This window comes from Microtus oregoni, unplaced genomic scaffold, assembly GCF_018167655.1.
Source record: "Microtus oregoni isolate MIOR12 unplaced genomic scaffold, Mior012 000144F_ref0000341, whole genome shotgun sequence".
Classification (NCBI taxonomy): domain Eukaryota; kingdom Metazoa; phylum Chordata; class Mammalia; order Rodentia; family Cricetidae; genus Microtus; species Microtus oregoni.
In genome coordinates this window covers 33882-51594 of record NW_024544794.1, presented here as the reverse complement: position 1 = coordinate 51594, position 17713 = coordinate 33882, and the positions used below count along the sequence as shown (strand labels likewise).

The 17713-nt window shown below is 45.2% G+C and overlaps 1 protein-coding gene across 2 annotated transcripts; it reads right to left on the bottom strand.

Moving 5' to 3' along the window:
* Positions 1-81: 81 nt before the first annotated feature.
* LOC121444844 (UPF0565 protein C2orf69 homolog) lies at positions 82-10503 on the bottom strand. Of its 2 annotated transcripts, XR_005973831.1 has the most exons (3): positions 10152-10503; positions 2064-5299; positions 82-300 (listed from the first exon to the last, which is right to left on the bottom strand). XR_005973831.1 is itself a non-coding variant. In XM_041646754.1 (2 exons), the coding sequence occupies exons 1-2, from the start codon at positions 10422-10424 to the stop codon at positions 4478-4480; spliced, it is 1095 nt and encodes a 364-aa protein (XP_041502688.1). In that variant the 5' UTR covers positions 10425-10503; the 3' UTR covers positions 1701-4477. The 2 variants fall into 2 exon arrangements, 1 of the variants encoding a protein (XP_041502688.1); XM_041646754.1 differs by lacking the exon at positions 82-300 and having other exon boundaries at positions 1701-5299.
* Positions 10504-17713: the final 7210 nt, after the last annotated feature.

Below are 17713 nucleotides of genomic sequence, written 5' to 3'. Positions count from 1 at the left end.
CCTGGTTTCGCAGTGATTTATTAGTCCACCAGAAACCTTTGTTTGCCCCGCCCCCACCCCACTCTTTCAGCCGCAGGATTGGCATCATCCTAGGTCTAGCTGCCCTCGTGGTCCTGGATGGTTGCCAGTAGCAGCTGGGGCCTTGTGTGTCTTCATTTGTATGCAGTGGTGCAGTGGAGTCTCCTGGCCGGAATCCACAGGCTTCTTCCACGCAGCCGCTTTCCAGCATTTCCTACCAAGCCCGTGGCCTTAATGCTCTGAGTGGCTTAGCCTGTCCGTCAGTGAGCCCGTCGTCACACGCTGTAAGATTAAACAGGGGGATGTTCTTCCGTGAGGCACGAAGTGTATGAGAGAACAGAACGGGTTAGATACTTAGTAAAGCTTACAGGATGCTAACAGTGAACACATTTGATGGTGTATCTCGTCTCCCCTGGCCTCTCCTGCCATGTTGATGTTGTCTTTCTCTTTTTAGTTAGTACTTACATCTAAACTTCAATAGCTGGACAGGTGAGGATGCCAATGGATGTAATCTCTGGAGATAATGACCCATTTGTGTGTGTGCTATTCTTTATGACTATTACTCAGTGCCATTGAAGAACAATGGTCTTTAATGTACATGTGTCCATCTAAAGTAATCTGAGCCCATCAATTAAACACATTTTAATTACAGAGGAAACCATTACTGTTAAAGCTCATCCACCAGTGCCCTGTTTAGAGCTGGAGTAACTTCAGGCATTGAACAAAGAAAGGAAAAGTATATAAGAATCATGACTTTTCCTAGTCATCTTTGGAAGTAAAACTGAAATTACTGAGATGAGCAAAGGTAAAATGTGTACTGGGAAAAATGTTTTAGTACGCTGTACACTAGCCATGTCTAATCAGATTCTTTTTTCATCTTCTTAGCCTGAGCAAAGCACTGACTTTCTCAGAAAGGGAAAGATGTGAACCCTGACTTCACACAGTATTTAGTTAGCTTTGAGTTAACTAGCCAGTCGTATAGAGGGTTGGGAACACGCGGTGGTAGAGCACTCCCATAGCACAGGTACCTGTGTTCAGACCCAGCACCTAGAAAAGGTGTCACCAGGACCCAACTGACCTACACAGAACCTTGTTGGGTAGCCGAGGGAACCGGAGGATCTGTTCATCTTCACCTTGAAAGTGAAGCGATTATAACACAGTCTACAGAGTCAGGTAGGGACCAGCACCTGACTGAGGCTAGTCATCCATCTTCCTCTGAGACTTGCTGGCTCCTGAAGTCTACAGCACTGCAATGAATCCTGTGAGAAGTTTTCAGACAATTCTCCTGCTCATATTCTTAAATAAAGATGCTTTCGTCTTTTGGTTTAAGGCCAAGTGAATAACATAAACGTTAACTAACGTTAAATAACGTTCATTGGATTCAAAATACTTAAATTTGTTGAGTGGATGTGTGTTAGAAATCACATAATCACCCTGGAGTGCAGAGACGATTCTGGTTAACTGAGCGGCTACAGAAACATTACAGTGGTGGTGGCCATGAGTCACACCCCATCCTTCCAGCTGGTCCAGGGCTGAACGAGTTCATTGTCTCCCAACAAAGCAAATATACAGCTTACTAGATGCAGATATGAACATAAATGAAACCAACAGTCAATGGGAGGATGGCCGAATATATACAAAATACGCAACCACGGAGTCCGGATACGAGTTGGCATCAAATTCGTCCAGTTTAATACACAAAAACATTTAGACCTCTGCCGTTTGTACAGTGTATGCTCTGTAAACGTTTACATAGACAGGATTAGCTCTGCTGGGTACACAGCCAACCTAGTGACAGCAGCTGCTGAGATGAGGCCGAGAGGCCGTGGGAGACACACCTGTACATCGTGTTCAAAACATTTCAACACTGTTAGCTTTGCATGACTCAGTATTTGTCTTGGCCCAGGTCATGAAGAGCAGGTATTCCATGATTTCAAAGTATACGAAATACCAAGAGACAGTCAACAAGGCTAGGTTTCTTTTATCCTTTTGTAGCAGTTCTGTGAACATCTACACAGAACCAATAACAAGGCACATCTACTTACCTACAAAAAGCTGACGTTAACTCTTAGGAGGTGTGGAGTACGGTAGGTCTTTCGGGGAGGTGAAAGGCGGGCTGTGGTGACTCCTTCCGCCAGTGCTGGTTGGCAGGTGGGTCAAGAGGAATTACAGGCTGGCACTCTGGTGTTAACCTTGCTTCAAACGCGGAAGTCATCACTGGGTTTCTTAAACATGCCAGGAGATGCTGTCTCCATCACTGAGAACTGCAAAGTCCACTTCAGTTACACATGAGATCATTGCCCCTTGGTTGTTAATTCACCTTCCTCTAAGAGGACGTCGAATGGGATACTTTGTAGATGTTCCTTCCTAAATTCTGGTCTGTTGTGTTGTCTCACCGCTAACATGTTGCTGGGACTTGTTAGATCCTTGTGGCTTAGATTCTCCTTAGACTAGGCGGGTGCTTGGACATTGCAGAAATGAAATGAACCACACTATACTCTAACAGTCGTTTATGGGGATAAAGGAGTATAGATAGCTAAGATGAGCAGCAAAGAAAAGGGAGAGGTTTTAGGAATTCCTCTAGTGTCCTACGGACAGTTATGGAGCAGCTAACCAGTGTACTCAGTGGAAGGACAGCTGTTCGCCTGGAAAAGACAGGAAAGTTGAAGCAGACACAGTAGCAAGGTGGACAAACACATCCAAACGGCCTTTCTGTGGGTTACTCTTTTTAATACAGGTTCACATCCATGCTGCGGTACGAACAAAGTTCACATCTCTAGGACAGCTTCTCTCGGTGACTTTACAAAGGCACTGCCAAGTAAGACCCACATTTACAGTAACAGATTTAACGCATACAGTTTTAAAACCCATGTGGAAGAGGACGAATCTGTAGTTTTACACAGAAATGCCCGTGTGGGGACAAACAACCATTTCCACTCCAAAGCACTCGTACTACTCAACACTGTCTCCAGAGGCCATGGCAGTTTTAGGTGTCCCTCGGATCAATGTCCACTTCACCGCAACAATGGAACACTCCCATGAGTGGAGACTGAAGGACCGAGACAAGCCTTCCCTCCATATGACCATTCGAATTCAGCTGTTCTACATTGAGTGGTACCTTTGATGATGGTTAAACAAGTTGAATGCAGTCACCCAATCATAGGGCTCTAAGTTAAGGAAATACACGATCAGGTAGAACCAGGTAACTTGGTCTACTGTGGGAAGTGCTAGTCTCAAAAGACATTCAAAGTGAAACAACAGACAACTACTGAGAAAATGTAGACACTCATCTGTAGTCGACAGAACTACATTCATTCCAAACATCTGGCGTGGGTGAATACTGAGAATAGAGAGTGATTTAAATGTAATTCTGGAAGAGATCAAGAAATTAACATGTTGCATACTAACACTACGCTTTAGGATACATTTTCTTTTCGATCCCAAAGCAGCATGTTATTTCCCTATTTGGTTAAAACTTTAGAGGTCATGGAATAACCAAATTTATTCATAAATAAAAAGTGCCACTTTCAATAGCCACACAGCTTTGTTCCAGTACTGCTTGAAATTCGTTAGATTTTGGTTTTTTTCAAAATGCATTTATCTAGTAAAGAAAAATGGGCAGAAGGAAACTTCACCCAAATTATGTAGCAGTGTTAAGCAAATTCAGTTTCTGGGCCAAAATTTAAATTATTTGTGTCTTCAAACTTTCCTTTGTAACCTTTCTTATCTCAATGTAATTTTACATTTGGCCAAAGAAAGCTATTTTCTCTTGGCAGACAAAACCATGCTTCTGAAGAAACACTGATTTAGGTCTGCGGAATCTGTCTCCTTGTGACAGCAAACTAACATAATTAAAAACTGTCAATTAAGAATTAAGTTACAGTGCTTAGTCTACTATGTTTTAAAAACCAACTGTACAACTCTATGATCTTGGATATGCAGGAATAAATATATTTTAACTTTAAAAAACAAAAAACAAAAACAAAAAAAAAACCGAATACTTGGGAGAACTGAGAATGAGTTCAGGGGCTCACAAAACTTTCCCGGGAGGGAGGATGTAGGGTGCAAGTCTTCCCCAGGACCCTTGGACAGAGAAAGAATGAAATGTCTGGTCAACGGCTGAACTGCTGTTATTACCAACGTTAGTGGAGAAGAGGTCTCAAAAGATTGGCTGTTCTCAACACAAACACTAAGACTAACACCAAGTTTCTTCCGTTTTCAAAGGACATAGAATTATCACACACGACCCTTCTGGATTTCAAATTAATTCTGATCCAACCCAAAGTTAAAGCTGCCCACATGTACAAGCAAGGAGTCCTACTGTGTAAGACACTCAAGAGTTCTGGAATGTTCATCTTCTTAGCCCACAAGCTGACAATGCATCTAACTACCCTGACATTACGTCACCTGTAATCATGACAAAGGACGCAGTTTTCCCGCTGAGGAAGCACGCTAGGTCTCAGAACACTTCATGAACCCTGAAGTGATTCTCTATGGAGGGAGTTTCCTTTGCGAAATGAATTTGGCTAGTCACCTGCACGCCCAGATCCCCAAGGATCTGAACAAATTTCCTGTGCTCCTTGCCAATCCAGGACCTCATTGGATCTTGTACCTGATATGGTGTCACATGGGTGTGGACAGTAATCCCAGTTTGAGCAAATTCCTTCAAGACTTCAGGATATGTGACCCAAGTGTCGCTTCCCCCAGAATGACCACCATCCAGCCAATACATTGTTCTTATACTTCTGATGAAAGTGTCTATGTTCTTGTCTTTCTTGGCTTCCTTCAACTCAAACAGCAACTGATTCAAAACTACGCAGCCTTTACTGAATCCAACCAAAGTGAACGAGGCGCCATTCAGCGACAGTGGAGAAAAACTCACAGCGGCCACGCCAGCGTTTCCACAGGTCCTCTCGTTCTCCTGGCCACCATTACGAGAAGTAGAAGGATTAGACTCACAGTTAGCTGCTCTACAGTCCTTATTCCAAACACTCCTCGTCTTGGACAGCGAGCCGTTCTGAGATAAGCTGAAAGCGTTAACTAATAACATATACAGGTGCTTAAAGGCTCCGAAGTCCGGGTCGTGCTCAGGTGCGCCGAACATGTTGCTTTTCACGAAGTTGTCATAGCAACTGAATTTGTGCAGGTGCATCCGCGAGCACTTGACCACCCAGATAAAGCTGTTGGGGAAACGGCGGGCCAGGATGGCGGCAGTATTTTCTAGACTCCAGTTTTCCCACTGATAATTCTCAGGATGACGAGTCATGACCTCATGGTAATTCTGAAAAGAAAGATAAACACACATTGAAAGTGTATTTACCTATAAAGCTTTGCATTATTTTCCAAGGTTTGTTGACCTATGGTTAATGTACTCAAAATAAAACCTAAAACCTTTTAGTGCTTTCTGGCTCTAAGATTTTGAATGAAACACTTCACTTGGCCTTAACTTCATTAAGAGACAGGGTATTGCACTTAATACTTGCACTAAGTATTAAGAATTTCTGAATAAAACAATCTAGAAAGATAAATTTTAGCTTTAAAAATCATTTATAACTTTTATTTAGTGCATATGTAATAAAGTTCCCTAATTCAATTGAAAATATAAATTTGATTACAGATCTTTTGATCAAGACATAATTTAGGAATATTTTCTTCCCAGTGAGCTGTGGTCCTGCTCTCTGGGATGAGTCTGTCACAGGCATGGAGACTCTCCCAGCGTCCTGACTGCTATGCCTGACGCCAGTATTTCTCTTGCAAAGTTGCAGGATGGCACAGAAAATCTTAACGCGAATCCGTAACTACATCTAAAACTCCTGTGAGGGGACACCAGGTGTTAAATAATCACAAGTTAAAGTTGGTGATCGAGACTACAAAATTGCCTTCCGTGGTTTTCTTTTGAACTTGTTCAGTTTCACAGGCATGGGACAGCTCAAATTTAGATGTATTAAAAATTATTACTATCTAGATCTTTGCTCTTGTCTGTGCATCATTTGCCTTTTGTACAGATTTTGTTTGTTTAGATGCAGTCTGTATAAAGTAATGCTGTGTTTTTGTTCTGACCATACAGTATTTCCTCATATACATAACGCATGTACACATGTACTAGAGAACACTGACCTGCTAGCTGTGTACATTTTAATCATTTCTAACACTGCTGAACTTAGAATTTTTTCTTTATATATTTGTAGGTAGAGTTAATTTTGGTAGTAGTCTATTTTTAATAGGAAAAATGTACAGAACACTTAACATTCAAACCGCGAAAGGCTTTCAAGTGAAGAAGCCTTACCTCATGGTCTCTACCAAGCAACCATAAGCTTAGATATAATTTTCTCTTAAAATATTCTAAAAGGCATGACTCTATAGCAATACAGACGTGCATCACAGTATTTGAATGCCAGTAAAATACCCCTGGAACTAACAGTGAAGTCTGCACTGGCAATGCACAACGACACACTGGTTTCCACACTCTGGCACAAGAACACACTGATTTCCACACTCTCTGGCAATGCACAAGAACACACTGGTTTCCACACTCTGGCACAAGAACACACTGATTTCCACACTCTCTGGCAATGCACAAGAACACACTGATTTCCACACTCTTTGGCAATGCACAAGAACACACTGATTTCCACACTCTCTGGCAATGCACAAGAACACACTGATTTCCACACTCTCTGGCAATGCACAAGAACACACTGATTTCCACACTCTCTGGCAATGCACAAGAACACACTGGTTTCCACACTCTCTGGCAATGCACAGAACACACTGGTTTCCACACTCTTACTTCGCTTCAATGCTAATGGTTCATTTTTAAAATCCTGGTAGAATAAGATTATGCAGTGTTCTAGATTTAATTTTCATATTGGATTTCAAGTTAGGTTAAACATTTTTCTGTTTGCTGGCTATTTTATTTTTTATTTTTGTTAACTATGCTTATGCCCTTTGATAACTTCCTCACTGTAATGTTCAACTCCTAATAATTTACTTCATTAATCATTTGCCACATGTCTATTAGTAGCTGTGTATGTTTGAAATATATTCCAAGCGGCTCTTAAGTTGACTTTTTATGGATTTTGCCATTACCTTCTTCACATCCAGGTTTATTATACAAAAACCGTCATAAAATAAGCAGTTTAGCTCTGGAAGGGCTTATCTGTTACTTTCTGTTACTGTTTTTAAACATTATTTTTGTGTGTACCGGTGTGTGTGGAAGCCACAGGACGTCTGCAGGAAAGCTTCTCTCCTTGCACCCTGTGAGTCTTGGGAACTGAACTCAGATGTCCAGCGTGACAACAATCACCTTTACCCACGAAGCCATCTTGTCTTTGAGACAAGGTGTCAGGTAGTCTACGCTGGCCTTGAACTCCTTACGTAGCTGAGAAAGACACTGAGCTGTTTTTCCTGCCTCCTACTTAGTTCACTTCATAAGCTTGGTGTGGTAGCATATGCCTGTAATCTCAGCACTCAGGAAGCTGAGCCCGATTGGATCCAGAATTCAAGAGCAGCCTGGGCTACACACAGTGAAGCCATCGAGAAATAACAAATAAATATGCAAGCTTATTATAATTGAGAACTCCAAAGTCCCACACCTATACAATTGCTTGCATTACTATTTAATGAGCCAAGTGAAACAGATTTGCTGACTCAGTTCAGGCTGTGCCTCATAGCAGGTGCTGTAAATCTAAACATCAGCCCCCACCAGCTCCAGTTACATGATCAAAAAGGGGCTAAAAGTGTTAATACTGACGACCTGAGCAGCAAAATGAACACTGGGATCCTTACTGTTACATCAAATCCAGACCCAAGAACCATGGGCAGGTGCTTCCCTACCCTGAGATGTGGCCCAGACACCCCATAGTCAAACTCTCTATGCACCCAGGCTGTTAACTACAGTTAACTGACTAAAAGGGGTTTCTTTCGAATCTTTGTCTTACTGGGATAAACTGCATTCACTATGCTTGCAGGAAGTAGGTAAAGGCTGCGTCTCTGCTCATGCCCAGTGAGGTGGACCTAGGAGGGCTCAGCCCAGTTAGACGCTTGCTGACCTGCAGGTACTGCAGAGGTCCAGCCCAGATTACACTGAAGTGGGCCAAAGAATCTTTTCGGAAAACTTCATGGTTCCCAGAGTTTAGAAACAGTCATGCCGTTGATGAGCTACCCTCTGAACCACCTGAGAAGGAAGAGGAGAGCTACACCAGGAGAAGCTGCACATCTCTAAAGATGCACCAGCGGAATAAAGTACACAGCCCAACTAAGCAGGGACTAGGAACCAGCTGAAGGGAACAGCTTAAGAAAGGGCTGGATGACCCCAGAGAATAAGGTCAAGACATACTCTCACGGTCATTTACTCTTCGGGAAAGCCAGATCTGATGACACTGGCGATCCTGGTACTCGGGGCCGCTGGCTCTTTCTACGGAGGAAGATACATATGGAGGGTTTCGAAAGGGGCGGTATAAGGAGACCTCCACTGTTTTAGATGCACTAAGAGGCACGGTGGAGGCGCTGCAGTTAGCGCTGGGTTAGAGATAAGGTAGGAAATCCACCTAGGAGGACTTCAAATTTCTGAGCTGAGCGACTTAAGTCGGAATTTTCATTAACTTGGACGAGGAAGACTGCGGAGGAATGAATAGATTTTCGGTTCTAGACGGCTACTAAATATCAAAGGAAGCAACTGGCATGCAATTGGTGAATCCATAAACATCCAGCTTATGTCTAGACGAAATAAATATTGTCAGGGAACAATAGACAGAGCCACAAGAGTGAAGGCATAGAGAAGTCCGCGCCTGGAGCACTCCAGTGCCTGAAGGGGAGGAGGGGTGGCACTCGCTGGGCTCTTCCAGTATTTAACCTTGACTGAAGCCCACAGAGGGGAGGTTTGACTTCCACACAGGCTTTAGGCTAAAGCGCACGGAAGGGAGTGTTAGGTCTAGGCAGTTTGGCCTTGGAACCTCTAAAACATGCCACACTGAGCACAATGACCACTCTGTCGTTGTCCAGGAAGCTAACGGCGCAACAGAAGCCGCCACTCAGACCATACCTGCAGCACTTTGGGCCCCATTCGAAGACAGAGGGATGTTCTGTCTGGCACACTCACGCCACAAAGTACGAAGCCGCCATGACCACCACCACCACCACCACCACTAAGACGCATTTAGTTGCTGGTCGCAAATCTCTGCAAGTTAATGTCAGAGGCAACATATCTGTTGCATTCAGAGTACAAAGGCACCAACTGAGTAGATTTCCTTACATCTAAATCCGAGTTTTGTTCTTTTTCCAGGTCCCATTATAGCAGTCAACCAGTCAAGTCAATGGATTAGTTTGAGAGCAAGAGAAGATACTAAGTACCACTATGATCGTTAGGTTTATCATCCTCAAGTACCAAGTTTAAAACAATGATAGTTTTGAACAAATCCTAGTACGGGGAAAGCATCCGGTTGTTCTATTCTAACTTGCACGTCTACGCTAGCGCTAACAGAACTTTCTGGGCTGGCTGATGCTCGACGGAAAGGCTCTCTGGATCTGCGATCTGCGCTGTCCAACATAGGACACACAAGTCACCTGGGGTGACTGACACCTGGCACACAACTAAAGGGACAGAGAGCCCTGCCTCTTCCTGTTAACCAAGTCAGATACTCTCACGTGGTTGGTTAATGTATTCCTCACACAACGCAGTTTTAGACGAAAACCCGGCTTCCAGGACAGCTCCAGCGTGGACGTAGCTCTGCAGCTGTGAACCCAGCAACACCAAGGACGCACACCGCACCGCGCTGCATTCAAACGGGCCTCAGCATCCCTAGCATGGTTGGCCATTCCATTTCTTCCACCCCGTGTTTGAGGGTTACAGATGAGGTCACACTTCAGTAACGGATCAACGGCTGTATTTTAGTGAGACGGCGTTTTCCAAACTGTGCTCCGTGCCTAGCACGCACACCGTTGTCCCAGACAAGGCTGGAGCTGAGCGAGCGTGTCCCACTCCCTGCAACGCCTCTCCTTCCCCCGACCCCAGCGGCCCCGGGACCGACAGACAAACCGCGGCCTCCACGGTCCCTTCCCCACCCCCACCCCGCCCGCCCGACTCCCGTGTGACAACCCGCGTGGGCGTGTCGGGGAGGCCGGGCCCGCGTTACCTGCACATCCCCCGGGAAGTAGAGGACGTGGTGCCGCGGCTCCAGGGCCGCCTCGTCCCCGGCCGCCAGCAGCAGCAGCTCGTTGCAGCGCTGCGGGTCGGAGCCCGGCACGGTGGAGCGCTGCAAGCGGGGGCAGCAGCCCCGCGCGCCGCCGCCCGCGTTCATGGCTTGGGGCTGCGAGCCGGGCACCGAGGCTCCGGAGGAAGCGAGCAGCGGCCGCAGGAGCAGCAGCACCAGCGCCGGGGACCGCGGCCGCCGCCTGAACAACCTCATCGGGGGCGGAGGGGGAGGGAGGTCGAGCCGCCGGGGCCGCGCACCGGGCGGCCAGGGCGGGGCCTCCGCTGCCCAACGGCCCCGGCTCGCCGCCGGCGTCAGCGCGCCGCGTGCGTCGGGGGGCGGGGCGGGAGAGGGCGGGGCCCGCGGAAGGACGCTTGTGATTGGTGGACGAGGCTCACGCCGGGAAGTTCGGAGTGAAGTCGCGGAGCCCGGAGCCTGGAGTCTGCTGCGGTTTGGGCTTCTGCGCGGTAGCGGCTGCTCGGGGTCGCTGCGCGATCGAGTAGGGTGTAGGAGTTCACGGTGAGGTTTATGTGGTCAGGGACAGAGCAGGGTAATTCTGGAAGTCTTTCGCGTGCCCCCTAGCGGAAGCAATCTCCTTTATCCTGCAAAAAGAGTGTGTGTATTTCCCGTTGGTAGAGGGAGCAGGGCACCGGGGAGACTGAGGATCGCCCTGCTTGCTGGCACATGTACTGTAGCGGATGTGTACAGCCTGTAGGACCTTCCATGTAGGGTTTTGTAAGCAGTTTGAAAATGATAGGAATGCTATGAGAACAGCAGCTTCTGATGTCTAATTGTGTCGGAATAGAATTGGGCCAGTTTATGCATTTTTCTTTTTAAATTAAGAAGTGTTATTTTAACGCTGTGTGTGCGCACATACTGCGGACGTGAACGTGGGTTTGTTTACCGGTGTAGGCCTGAGGTGGACTTTGGGTGTGAGGAGTGAGAATTCTGGAAAGGAGTCGAAACTTAAATTGAAGTTTCTGCAGGAGTGAAAAACTGCTTAGAACTTGAGCGACTGGGGACAAGTTATACTGTCGCAAGTCTGGAGCCTCGTTATAATCTATCCTGAGCTGCCTTTAGCCTTTTCTAGCCCCTCCAGTGTCCCTGAATGGCCAGCTTCCTGGTAAATATCAGGTGAGACCTTTGGAATGTGTTAGCTTCTTAGCAGGGCATCAGCTTCAACCCGCCCAGAAGCTAAGAAAGTTCACAGATTACATAGGGGCCAGAAAAGAGATTTTTCCACCTGACATTTCAACCGATGTATTGGAAAGACTTGATTTATGCAAGATGTTCTATGTTGATACTGTAAAACTTCAGCTCACTAACTCAGTTCTCCTTTGAGGTGAGAGCAGTGTCTTGTGTCCTCCGTCTCCATCTTTTTAACTTTTTTATTTATTGACTTTTTGTTTGACAGCAGCTCCCTGAGCTTCAACTCATGGAGTGGACTACACTGGGCTAGCCAAGGAGCCCAGTGGTTTGCAAGCTCTAAGATTATGTATGTGGGTCGCTGGGCTCTCTGTATTTTGTGGATGATGGAGGATCCAATTCAGGTCCTCACACACTTTGGAGAAAGAAACAGGGTACTGTACCAACTAAGTCACCTCCCAGCCATATTCTGCAAAAGTTCATGTATTTATAGCAGAAACAACTTAGCAAATAATAAAATAAAATTCCTGTAGTGAATTTCGCTAACCACCATTTTCTTAGTGGCGTCAGAGACGTGTGATTTGTCAATCGACTTGGATATAAACTATTGGCTTTCATCTGACATAATAAATATAACAGGTGTTTAGAATGAGAATGACCCCCCCCCCGCACCGCCCCATAGACCCATATTTGACCACTTAGTCTCTATCTGGTGGAACCGTTGGAAAAGGATTACGATGTGTGCTCATGGAGGTGGCGCATCAATGGGGGTGGTTTTGAGGTTTCAGAAGCCCACGCTGTTTTCAGTTTGCTCTCAGCCCCGTGCTTCTGGATCAAGACATAAGCTCTCATCAACTACACTAGCCCTAGCCCCATGCCTGCCTGCTGCCATGCTCCCTACCACGATGGTCATGGATTCTAACCCTCTGGAACCGTAAGCTCCAAATTAAATGCTTTCTTTTGTAAGTTGCCTTGGTCATGTTTTTTGTTTGTTTGTTTATTTGTTTAATCACAGCAATAGAAAAGTAAGACAAACCAAAAAAATATTCAATTGCTATTACAAAGCATTGCTTTATAAAATGGCTAGTTAAGAAGAAATGGAGGTTAATTGTACAATGATTATTGTAATCCCACCAAGAAAGCCAGTCTGGACTTCAGTTCTGCAAGTCACATGTCCCTTTCACTAGGCAGAGGACTGTTATGCTCCAGGCTCCAGGCTCAAGTAGGACTTGTATTGCTAATGTAGCTTTTGAGTCCTATGGTTTGGTTCTCCAGGTTAACTGATTACAGAAACAGTCCTAAGTTGAAGGGAACAGGACGTACTTGTGTTTAGAAAGAAAATTAATTGTAACAAATACTAAATATCTTAAAGTAGTCTCAGTATCTCTGGGATAATTGAGGCCTTTGAGAAACACAAAAGAAGAGCTGAAGAACAAAGAAGCAAACTGAAGTGAGCCAAACTCCCTGTGACACAGTCGCAGGTGCACGGCCCTGCTCGGTCACACATGCACAGCCCTGCTCGGTCACACGTTCACGGCCCTGCACGGTCACACGTGCACGGCCCTGCTCGGTCACACGTGCACGGCCCTGCTCGGTCACACGTGCACGGCCCTGCACGGTCACACGTGCACGGCCCTGCTCGGTCACACGTGCACAACCCTGCTCGGTCACACGTGCACGGCCCTGCTCGGTCACACGTGCACAACCCTGCTCGGTCACACGTCGCACGGCCCTGCTCGGTCACACGTGCACGGCCCTGCACGGTCACACGTGCACGGCCCTGCTCGGTCACACGTGCACAACCCTGCTCGGTCACACGTGCACGGCCCTGCTCGGTCACACGTGCACAACCCTGCTCGGTCACACGTCGCACGGCCCTGCTCGGTCACACGTGCACAACCCTGCTCGGTCACACGTGCACAGCCCTGCTCGGTCACACGTGCATAGCCCTGCACGGTCACACGTGCATTCACACGTGCACAGCCCTGCACGGTCACACGTGCACAGCCCTGCACGGTCACACGTGCATTCACACGTGCACAGCCTTGCTCGGTCACACGTGCACGGCCCTGCTCGGTCACACGTGCACGGCCCTGCACGGTCACACATGCATTCACACGTGCACAGCCCTGCACGGTCACACGTGCACAGCCCTGCTCGGTCACACGTGCACGGCCCTGCTCGGTCACACGTGCACAACCCTGCTCGGTCACACGTGCATAGCCCTGCATGGTCACACGTGCATTCACACGTGCACAGCCCTGCACGGTCACACGTGCACGGCCCTGCACGGTCACACGTGCATTCACACGTGCACAGCCCTGCACGGTCACACGTGCACAGCCCTGCACGGTCACACGTGCACAGCCCTGCATATAATGGTTAACTAACAGTATTTAAATACATTATCCATGATTCACTGTCAAGAAAATATAATCAATTAAAAACAAGTTAATTGTCAACAAAATATTATCAGCTGAAATCCAACAATGTGTAATGAGAATTATGCATCATAACTGAGTGGTGTGTGTAGCTGGGCATGGTAGTGTGCACCTATAACCCCAGTGCCCACGAGACTGAGGAAGGAGGATTACGGGTTCGAGTCTGGCTTCACAGTAAGACCCTGTCTCAAAAGGACACAACAAAGAGATTGCTCCCTTGAATAAATCTTGAGATTTATTCTAGGAATCAAAGATCGGTTTTACATCGGAAAATCAATATTATATGCCATATGAATATCATAAACTAAAAATATTATAGACATACACAAATAATATTGGCAAAACATAGCATACTCTCATGATGTAAACCATTTGGCGAACCAGGAATAAAAGAGAATTTTCTCGACCTAATAAAAGCCATTATGAAAACCTACAATAATGTAACACTTAATGGCTAAAAGATAGAATATTTTCACTCTAAAAATAGAACAAGATAGAATGCTTATTCTTGCAGCCTCTAATCAGTATCACGCTATAAGTTTAAGCAGAGGAATTAGGCAAGGAAGAAAGAATCCAGACATAAATGGATTTATGAAGACATAAATCTGTGCCGATGCCTTGATACTGTCTATGGAAAAATCTTAAGGAACCTACTGAAAGTAATAAACGAGTTGAGCCGTGTTACAAAATCAATATGTAACAATCAAGTGTTTTTCAGCTGTTGGTAATGGAAAATCTAAAAATAAAGTAATAAAAATTTCATTTACTCTAGTAAAAATATACTGATGAGTACATTTAATGAAAGAAATGTAGAACGTGCATGCTAAAAGCCACAGAGCTGTTTAAAGATTAAAGAGAATGTAAATAGGTAGAAACTAAGCTAATGTCCATGGGTCAGAAGATGTTAGATTGTTAGAAACAAAGCTAATGTTCAGAAGATGTTAGATTGCTAAAGCTGCTGCTTCTTTCAAAATCGATCTGTTAATTCAGTGCCACCCACATTAAAAATCCCGTCTTGTTTTGCTGGTTCTGGGATGCACAGAGCCAGATTCAAAATACAATCTACATCCCTCTTGGGAAAGATGGAAAAAGTTGGAAGACTCACAATTTTCCATTTCAAAACAGCAATGCTGTGTTGACTAAAGCGGTGTCGACAGTCATAATGGAGAGGGTTAGGATAGCAGGTCTTCTCAAGAGCCTGGTGACTCTGCATAGCCCAAGTTACCACGAGGAGGAGATGCCTGCTGTGAAGATCCAGGATGGCAGGATGCCATTCCAGCCTGGAGAGTCCCAGTCCTGCAGAGACTGCCAAAAGATGGAAGAGTTAGAGGCCAGCCCACCCTCTCAGGATTCCCAGCTCAAGAAAATTCAGCAAAAGAGAGTGGCAGGTAGGTTTCTGGAGAAGTGGCTTTGGTTTTCTGTTTTCTTATACCAGTGTCCTTGACTGAGAGGACAAGCCATGGCATTGGTTCCTGAAGTTTCTAGAAGCTACCAGACTTTCTGGCCTAAGGCTCACCATAGGAAAGTGAAAGTTACTGGGCTCAGCCAGCCAATGCTTTGTAAATAATACGAAATAAAAAGAGTCAAAAGGGGAAATAGACAAGCTGAATTTTAGCTATATAAAACAACTTGTTATTTCAAATGATATTAGTCAAATGTGAAAAAGACGATCCCAAAACATGGACATTTCTGGTACTCAGTAATGAAGATAGGGCAGGTTTAAAAATAAACAAAAGTTCTACATAGACATTTAACAAAAGACATATAAATGGACAATAATCCTGTTAGCAGGCACTCAACGTTAGTCACTAGGGAAATGCAAATCCAAACCATTACTAGTTTTGCTTCATGTTTACTAGTAGGGCTACAACATCTACTAACCAGTGTTGGCAATGGTGTGGAAAAGGTAGGAGGCCCATGCGTTGCTAATAAAAATGATGGAACTGCTTTTGATGAACATTTGATAGTTTTAAAAAACACTGAACAGATTTTCCATATGTAGTAATGGCAGAACACGATAAAAGCACTTAAGAACAGAAAGGCTTATTGTGGCTCACCATTTTAGGAGATATAGCTCCTAAAGGCAGAGAGGAAGAGGAGGATCCAGCTGATTACATTGTGACAATTCAGCTGGTTACATTGTGACAGTCCAGCCCGCTATATTATGACTATCCAGCCAGTTACATTGTTACAATCCAGCTGGTTATATTGTTACAACCCAGCCGGCTACATTGTTACAGTCCATCCGGTTACATTGTTACAATCCAGCCAGTTACACTGTGTCCGCAATCAAGAAGAAATGCACAGGAGGAGGGACCAGGATGTAAAATCCAGGGCCCTCCTGGAATGGCCCACTTCTTCCGCCAAGGCTCTACCTCCTAAAGCTTCCACACTTTTCAAAACAGCATCACATGTTGGAAACCCAGTGTTCTAACAATGGAGCGAATGCAAATGTTTCACATTCAAATGGCAACATGGTAGCCCTGGTCCCAAGTAGTGTACAACTATCTGATAATATAAAACGGATCCATTACAACTTCAAAAGTCTGCATGGTCTAACAAGCTTAGCTCTGTTTAAAAACCATCTCCTTTGAGACTCATGGCAATCTCATTGCTTCTTGTTTTAAAGATGACATACCCCAACATACATTGGCACAATATAAACATTCCTATTCCAAGAGGGAGCCATAGAGGAATAGCAAAGAAATACCAGGTCAAAGTAAGACCGATATCTAACAGGGCAAGTACCACCCTCTTCAGTTCCATTTCTAACGTCTGGGGCTTGTAACGGAATCATCTGGGCCCCAGCAGCCTTGCAAAGTCCCCGCCTCCAGCTCTGCCACCCTCAGGTTAAGAAATTTCTCTTAGTCTAGCTCTGTACCATGTGTGCAGCTTTCCTAAAGAGACATTTACGCTCCTGGCTGTAAATAAAGACTGATTTTTAGTTTCCAGCCTTCCAGATCTGAATTATCACACAGAAACTATATTAATTACATCACTGTTTGGCCTATTAGCTCAGGCTTCTTATTAACTAATTCTTATATCTTAAACTAACCCATTTCTGTTATTTTATGTATTGCCACGAGGCTCGTGGTTTGTTACCTCTTGCTTCTTGGACAGCTCCATGGCATCTGCCTCCTTTGACAGTTACATGCTTCTCTCTGACTCCACCTACTTTCTCTCTCTCTCTCTCTCTCTCTCTCTATATATATATATATATATATATATATATATATGTGTGTGTGTGTATATATATATATATATATATATATATATATATGGATATAGTTTGATCCCATGGAGTCTGTGATCGTAAAACTTGCCATGCTCCTTTATTTACCAAACTGTAGTTTTATGTCTGTTCTCATTGCAAACCCGAGTAAGAGCTGTGATTGGTAACCACGCCACCACCTGAATGCTATCCTGTCCCAAAACTTTCTCTACCAAAACATTTGCTTGTTACTTTAAAAACTGGATGTGCAGACCAGGCAGTGGTGGTGCATGCCTTTAATCCCAGCACTTGGAAAACAGGGACAGGTGGATCTCTGTGAGTTTGGGGCCAGTCTGGGCTAAAAGAGCTAGTTCCAGGACAGGCTCCATAGCTACAGAGAAACTCTGTCTTGAAACACTAAAAACAAACAAACACACAAGGAAAAAAATTGTGTGAGCACACACATGCATGCGTGTGATTTATGTATATAGGCACAGGTGCGCATGTGCCATGGTGATACGTGACAGCTTCTAGGGGTCGCTTTCCTCTTCCTCCATACATTGCAGGGATTGCCCTGGTGTTGTGACTTTTACTCACTGAGCCATTTGTATCCCTCATCCATCGCTTTTGAGTTAAGTGAGCGTCACTCAAGTTCTAGGGACACAGGTGCAAGGTGTGTGGCCTCTCTGAGGCCAAAATGTGACACA